At 36.9% G+C, this 8,074-nt stretch overlaps 1 protein-coding gene across 2 annotated transcripts in view; it reads right to left on the bottom strand.

Annotated features, from left to right (window-relative positions):
- Window positions 1–6,876, bottom strand: part of LOC124721616 (dynamin) — a gene marked incomplete in the record, with an annotated part of 99,947 nt that extends 93,071 nt beyond the window's left edge. For both annotated transcript variants that reach the window (XM_047246675.1, XM_047246676.1), the window contains 3 exon segments: window positions 5,050–5,199; window positions 6,243–6,316; window positions 6,536–6,876. In XM_047246675.1, the coding sequence (XP_047102631.1) occupies window positions 5,050–5,199; window positions 6,243–6,316; window positions 6,536–6,699 (388 nt within the window).
- Between the last annotated feature and the right edge of the window lie 1,198 nt (window positions 6,877–8,074).

Genomic DNA, 8,074 nt, shown 5'->3' with positions numbered 1-8,074 from the left:
TTTTCTTAATGCTAGAAGTGAATGAACAACAGTTTTTCCCACTCACTTCTAAGGCTGTAAAATAATTATTTTGATTAAGATATACCAGTTTTGCATTAAATTTACTCAAAATCAGCAATCAATTTAAAAACTTAAGTGTCCAGGATTTTTGGCCTTGACAGCAGCTAGGTCTAACAAAAATTTCTCAAACTCTGCACAGCAAAATATTGCCCACTCTGATCGTACATTTCATAATGACCAACTAACACCCCACACATTTTTTTAGAATATTCAGGATGGAGGTTTTTATATATAGAAAATAATTATATCAAAAAATTCCAATTTTCTCATCTTTATGCAAAAATATTTTGAGAGTTAAGAATTTCAGGCATTAATGTCATAGCCGACAGGTAGCAGCTTTTCCACTATCATTTCTCAAGACAGTTAACATCCTGTGACTATTTGCATTTTCTAAATAAAATTTGAAGTTTACTGAGAGTTACAAATTTTCATAGTTTATTTTTCCAAATTAAAGAAGAAACAAGCTCAGAAGTGTGTGTTAATCATGTCTGACAGTATCAGGAACAACGGTTTTATTAAAAATAATTTCAGATCTCTATCACTCGTAGCTTTCTCGTTACAATTTTTATTATTTTCCCTTATGTTACAACATTTTCACAAATACTCATATAGAGAGTTGTAAAACATTCTAACAAATCATCAGAAAATCAAAATCTTTTAGTTTTTGAGAGGTGCCTTGTGGAACTTCAACACTTTTTTTTTTTCTTCAGAGAACTTTGAAATAATGATAAGAAACACTCACTCTTGACCTGTATGATCTGAGATGAAATTGCCCTGCTGTTTCTGAGATGAAGAGATTGGCAAAAGAGGGAATCGCACCCCCATCAAACCAACCTGAAGACCTACAACCAAAATTAAATATCCCATACTTTATCACTGTACTGAGGCACTGTAAGCTGCAGGAAGTACCTTTTCTGGGTTATATGAAGGTTGATTTCTGAAATTATGTTCAGCTCAAAATATTTTCACCGACTTCTCAGATATAAGACTTGTGTGTCGATTACTTAAATACCGTAGCGCAAGGTAAAAAATTCAAAACTGCAGCACATGCCCAAAAAACCACTGTTTTTGCTCCTGCAAGGACCTTAAACATTAAAAAGAGTTTCATCACATCTACACAGGAATATCCAAAGAAATGAAGGAAGGGTAGGGTTTAATGTGCCATTAACAATAAGGTCATCAGAGCTGAAGCACAAGCTCAGGCTGTGGAAGAAAATAGGCCATGTACTTTTCAAAGAAATAACACCAGCAATTACCTTAAACCATTTAGAGAAATCATGAAAAATCTAAATGGTTCAAACCACAGTCTTCCCAAAGGTGAGACCTGTGTGATACCACTATGCCACCTCCCTCTGTCACTGGAAGATTCAGTGGTGTGGGCACAAGACAGAATCCGATGAGAATATACTGAAGGCCAGAGCATTTTCATCCAGTGAAAACAGCTATTTCCTCAACCACTGTAATCATGAACGAGCCATGCACCATTATTAATTTTCTCATAAACAATGAAGTCACATTATCTGCTATTTTGGCTGGGTTGTAAGCACAGAGTGTACTGTCACATGTCAAGGCTCAATGTCAGTGATTAGACAAAGAAGTTTCACATAATTCACAATATTGTAGGAGAAATTTGCAGACTTCACCCATGGATGTGTGTCACTAATGAAAACATTGTTGACATTTGCAGTCTTTTAGTGTATGCTGCATACAACTGTTGTGTGCTCATTCAGTGAAGAAGTGAGGGGCGCTTACGCAATCAAAATACCCTTGATATTCAAAGCTCTCAGTGAGGTAGAAAATCTCAACAAGTTACAGGAAAAAAAGGCTTGGTTGGACATTGTCAGCAGCTCTTTAGAATATTTGCAGTGGGAGAGGGCTTTCTTTTCTTATTACAAACTGCAATGAGATAGCATGTATCAATGAAAAACAGATACATATGGAGTGGAGGAAATGATCAGATGGGACTGCATTCAAAGCCAGAACTTGTCATTAAGCAATATTAGTGCCCATATTTGTGAACTGAAAAGGTATTGAGTGGTTATAATTAAAATGCAGTTACTTACAGAGGTCCAGTGTGGGCTGTAATTATCGTATGGCAGTGAAACTTGGTAGATATTCTAACGCAATAGTGCAGAACTGATGTACACTGGAAAAAGTTAGTTCCAATTGTGGCCACCACGTGCACTGTACAGCATCTCATCAACGTCTCCAGTGCTCACACTGAATAAACTGTGTAAGCAGTGGTTAATAACATCAACATTATGCATTTCTTACTGTTTGACCTTTTCTGCTCACATCCTGTTCTTAATCCATTACATAGGAAAACATTTCTATACCTCTTTCTTGCATTCACAACAACTGATTTGCACCATCAACTTTTGCTGTCATATGATAATTACAGCCCACAATGGCCCTCTATGAGTGGCTGCAATTTAATTATAACCACCTGGTATCTTCTTCAGATAATACAAAATGACTGCAATTTTATTTATGTGAAAGCTGTACCACAAAAAATTAAGCCACCAGTGACAGCTTTCTGCTTAACAATGGACAGCTGCATGGTCCTAACACCATCACATTTCTTACACACATCTCTCTCTCTCTCTCTCTCTCTCTCTCTCTCTCTCTCTCTCTCTCTCTCCCCCCCCCCCCCCCGACCCCCCCTCCAACCACCCACCTTCTTGCAGCATTCCTACATGTCTATGTGACATTCACATAAATGGACCGAGTTGGAAGGGTAGACTCAGCAGTGATTCAGTGGGTGTCCCGCAATCCCCTCTCCCCCTTGCAATTAATGAATTGAGGATATCTTGTGCATGTCAGAAAGGGGAAGGGGATTTCTGTTAAATGAAACTAATAGAAAAATTTACTGTGTTTTTATTTACAATCAATAAAATGTGCAAAATAATATGTTCAAACCTTAAAGACACATCTATATCTTTGCTTCACGAATATTCTGTTCACATATCCCATGCCTCTGAAGACAATTACAACTTTTCGAACAATGAACTGTTTTCTCTGAGCAACTTTGGACAGTTTGGCACATTTGTCTGTTACACACCCCTGTTTAACTGAGCAACAAACCATTAAATATTTATCAGACACAATAAGTAAATGCTTCTATGCTTCTACACCCCCCCCCCCACCCCCCGCCCTTACTAACACTTATACAGCGTTATCTATGTGACACGTGAACAATCTGTATCCTATTTGATACAGATATACATATGCAACAGTTGTCAAGTCACATGTGACATAATATGTGCAAATAACTTCCAGAGTGGCCAAAAAATTTCAAGGCACTGTTTCACATGCATCACCTATTCCAGAAAATGCGGTCCATCACACAAACGCTTTATGAGAAATAAATTTAAATAAAACATGTATGAAGACCGGTAAGGAAAATTTCCAATGAATTAAAAAATGTCTTCAGACACAACTTTTCGTGTTTTATTAAGTACACGGTGCATATCTAATGAAACATGAAAGGACGTGACTGAAGGAGTTTTTAATTCATACCTCCAGAGTATTGAATACATTCACATTCGAAGCTAAGCTGCGAAATATGGATAAAATTAAATTTCAAATGTGTTTTTCTATTACATTTGTCCGTATCGTTCTGCTCCTTACACTACAACTACAAATCTTATTAGTTGCATCACATGTTTGTTATTATGTTGGCTTCACTTTTGATTTCTGTTCTAATATCCCAACGTAGTGAGTTGCATTGTTTTGGGGGAAGAGATGAAACAGCTAGGTCATCGGTCTCATCAGATTAGGGAAGGAAGTCTGCTGTGCCCCTTCAAAGGACCAATCCCGGCATTTTCCTGGAGTGATTTAGGGAAATCACAGAAAACCTAAATCAAGATGGCCGGATGCAAGACTGAACCGCCGTCCTCCGAATGCGAGTCCAGTGCGCTAACAACTGCGTCATCTAGCTCGGTCAAAACGTAGTGACTGAGTTGGATTTCTGCAGTAGCTGTCACTTTCTCCTTCCCCATCCAAATACATTGCACAACCAAAGACTATATTTTGTTTAGGACATAAGGGATCAGCTTCAACTCATTATTATGAAACACATGTTGAAAAACAAATGTTGACACACCCTTTGCATTCCCATCACACCACAAAGTGAATGCAACCTATTGCTCTGCAAAATATTCAGCAGCACTGAGCCGACAATTGAGTTACAGTACCCTCTAGGTTTTTACTGCAGACAAGCTGCCGTTTTTCATTTTGACGCAATGACAACTGTGTTCCATTATGGATTAGGCCTCCAACCTGCTGCACTCATAAATTTCTCTCTCTCTCATTGTCTGTCTACCTAAATTGTTTTCCAATTGGGGCAATGTGTTGTTCCAGGTAGTTTCTTCCATTATCTTTAGTTGGTCACTACAGGTTTTGACATTCCACAAACAACTTATTTCTGCTGGCCGAAAGTAGTTCTCATCAGCTTTGCAACTGGTTCATGTATCACAATCGAAGATTTGCCCATAAGGTCTTGCCGATTGCTCTGAAGAGGACATTGAAATTGCTTACAATATAAGTGATAATATCTGTTTCTCAACCAACAACAACAACAACAACAACAACAACAATAATAATAATAACAACAACAACAACAAACAAATATAATCCTGTAACAAAGCACTCATTTGTTGTTTATATCGAAAATGAATGTATAAGAAGTCATTTAGAAAATTACTGATTTTGTATGTTCACTCTTAATTCCTTGACTGTCTACAGTGTCTTGTTTTTCACATTCATTAAGAAATTGCTGTATATGAGGAGACACTGAGGTGAAAGTGTAAGTGTTTTTGTACATTACACAGAGGCTGATAAAGTTAACTACAAAATCATGCTCACAGGTTAGAAAGATTTCAAGGTGAGTGAATAATTGAAAACATACATTATTATTTTTAAATGAAATACTATCTAATTATTTTTAAAGTAGTCATTTCTGTGCGTCTTTCAACTGTTTACACTCACCATTTGGAGAATAAACACGAAGATTTATGGGTATATTGGAAATTCCTTTGTTAGATCCAGTAACCCTGTCTGTTTCCGCTTCTATTTCACGGCGAACCTCATCAAAATCAACAAATTTCTTCCCTTTACAGTGAAGAAATTCTGCATACTCTACAAAACAGATAAAAAAGGATGCTCAGAAACATGATATGATCAAAAGCCCTCTGGTTTAGAATACATGGTTTCCTATAAAAAGGATACTGTAGTGGCAGCTTTGTTTTAGACACAGAATAACTTTAATACAGATTTAAGATGCTAAAGTATTTATAACTTGCATTGCAGGAGACCTTGTAGAATTGAAATTTGTGTTAGTTAAATAGTAAAACTCTGTCACAAGTGTAGTAAAAACAGAATGTGGAAAAAAAGTTACGCAAATTGGCTCACTAAACAACTATTTAAAGTTCCTAGAATCTCACACAGTGCTTTTGTCTGCAAGTAACAAAAACCTTATCCTTTATGCACAAGTGAAAATATAAAACTTCTATAAACATGTGTTCACTTGCTACTAATTAAACAGTGTACCAATTTTTCATTTCATAACGGATATGCCTCTGTACATAATTGCATATCCATGGGACTATGCACACAAATGTCATTACAAAAAACGGAACGGACGAGCCAAACTGCAATTTTTAGGGGACAAATATCTCTCACATCAGTTGCATTCATAAACTAGTGTTTTACACCTGAGCTCGTACTTAACGGCGTTTTGGTAGACAAAGTAACTAGACAAAGTAACAAAGTGTCTTGAACAAGACATTTTACTACTAAATGTCTGATCAATCGAAAATGTGTGTACCACACCTATTTTATCATTCTCCAACAACGCAACTTCTGACATAAGATTCCTATATTTCTAAACTGAACGCATGTCCCTGCCGTGTTTCAATTCTAGCACGAACTGTTCAAATTTATAGCAGCAAGTAGGGCTGTGTCGCCAAATAAGAAAAATTTTCGATGCTCGGCATACCATCAACTACTACATGAAAAGCTCTTACCCGATCAGTTTTTTGACGTAAGACTTAACCTAAACAGAGAAACTGCACTAACGAACAATAATATGTAGTCGACAATAATTGTTATCTAATGCTCCATCCGCCCACTTTTAGCCCTTAGTTTACGTATTCCATATTACAAACGACATGCTTACTTACCAGTTGAACTATTTATAAGCTGCAAAATAAGGGGTCTTCGTGTGACAATTCCTGAACCTCGAGGTAGAAAGTCCCTGAAAAAACGTGCATAAATGAAAAACATCGTCTGCGTGCCAGGTATGTTTATACCCGATTCTGGAAGAACATACCAACTAATGCGTAAGTAAACTGAAAGTATAGCATAACCTGCTGTCATGTTCGATGTAAGGATATGACACTCTGTAATTCTTACAATTTTGAAAACCTACGAAGCAATACTCACTTTAAGACAGAGCCTAAACTCTACTGCTCACCTTCCGACGAAATTTTCCAAAACCGAACTTTTGCCCGCACTCTGTCCTCCTACCACTGCTATCTGGGGCAAATCCAGTTGCATATGTACGCCAAGCTGAGTGAACGCATCTTGGAGTTTGTTCACTATTGGTATTAGCTGCTCCATTCCCGCATTTCCTGCCATTGTGAACTACACTTTCAACTCCGCACCCTGCGCACTACTGACTTCAATTTTGTACTCCGCGATATAAAACAATATGGCTGATTACCCATCAGTCCCTGCGCATCACTGCTGATCGAAATTTTGAATGGAACTTCATGGTCGGCATCTGCATAGCAGAAAACATAATATTACTGTATATCAAGTCAATTGATTACAAATTCATCTATTAGGCTAGCCTTTCATTCCTCGGTAAACAAGACTGTATTCCTAATAGACACGGCACTGACAACAATAACGTAAACAGAGACAGTACCAAAGAAAACACTGAAACGTCAAACTTCGAACCCACACACTTCCTGTACTGTCAAACTTATTCACGGCGCTTTATTGTTAACATTTGTCTCAGGTTCTGTAGATAACCTGTATTATGATATCGATCTGAGGACACGGAAGATAATGTCTTAATCGATATCAAAAGCGCATTGACAAAGACATATTGCATGACCTACTTTCTCAAATACTTGTAGACTAGAATAAGTCTATCGGAGCTTCATGGAAACAAATACAGTCAAGGAAACATTGCCAATCCGAAAACTAGTTATTTTTGAAAATGTGATTTAACTCAAATTAGCACTCGATAGACGAAATAAATATAAAGCGTTTTATCCAAATTTTCCGACGCGATTCCTATTTGAGTCAGAGAAAAATGAAACATCTAATAACTCCCATTTTTAAATTACTGCTGCAATAAAATTGCTACCTAGAAACATAAATCGAAAAGTATGATGATGCTTGCAAATACATCAGTCTTATGAAAACTGTTGTACAATCATTGGTTTCAGCATGTGAACTGGGAAGTCATTTATAAAATTTAGAAGATAAAAATCCACTCAGGAATTGGATGAGAATCAGTTCTATGTTAAAGATCTCTGTCGAAACAAAATTGAAATAAACATCGTCGTTCCAAATAAATCACTAAAGCTATAACATCGATATAGCGAAACACATCCTGTATCCGTTGCCAGGTACTAACAGCATTTCGTTGTTAAGCTACACACAAAATCATGGCCATATTTCCACATACACTCATGATCGGTAATTCACTACAATTTTATCAAACTGGCCTATTACTTTTGATCTTTCCAAGTAACTTTTACATTATTCTACCTGTGTCACACTGTTGCTAGTTGCAATAGTTTAATCAGTTGTTCCATGTATTGTAGCCTTTACTGTTATGTATAGTTGTTGTTATCACGTAACGAGTGCTGTTGGTACATATACCTACAAAGAACAGTGGTAAAAAATTATCTAATATGTAGTCCCAAATGAAGACAGGAGAAATGGAGCCATGAAATTTTTCAGTAGCCACTCACAATTGAGGGTGGCAGTTAGTGTG

The sequence above is a fragment of the Schistocerca piceifrons genome, chromosome X (assembly GCF_021461385.2).
Source record: "Schistocerca piceifrons isolate TAMUIC-IGC-003096 chromosome X, iqSchPice1.1, whole genome shotgun sequence".
Classification (NCBI taxonomy): Eukaryota; Metazoa; Arthropoda; class Insecta; order Orthoptera; family Acrididae; genus Schistocerca; species Schistocerca piceifrons.
This window is presented reverse-complemented; position numbering and strand designations above follow the sequence as displayed.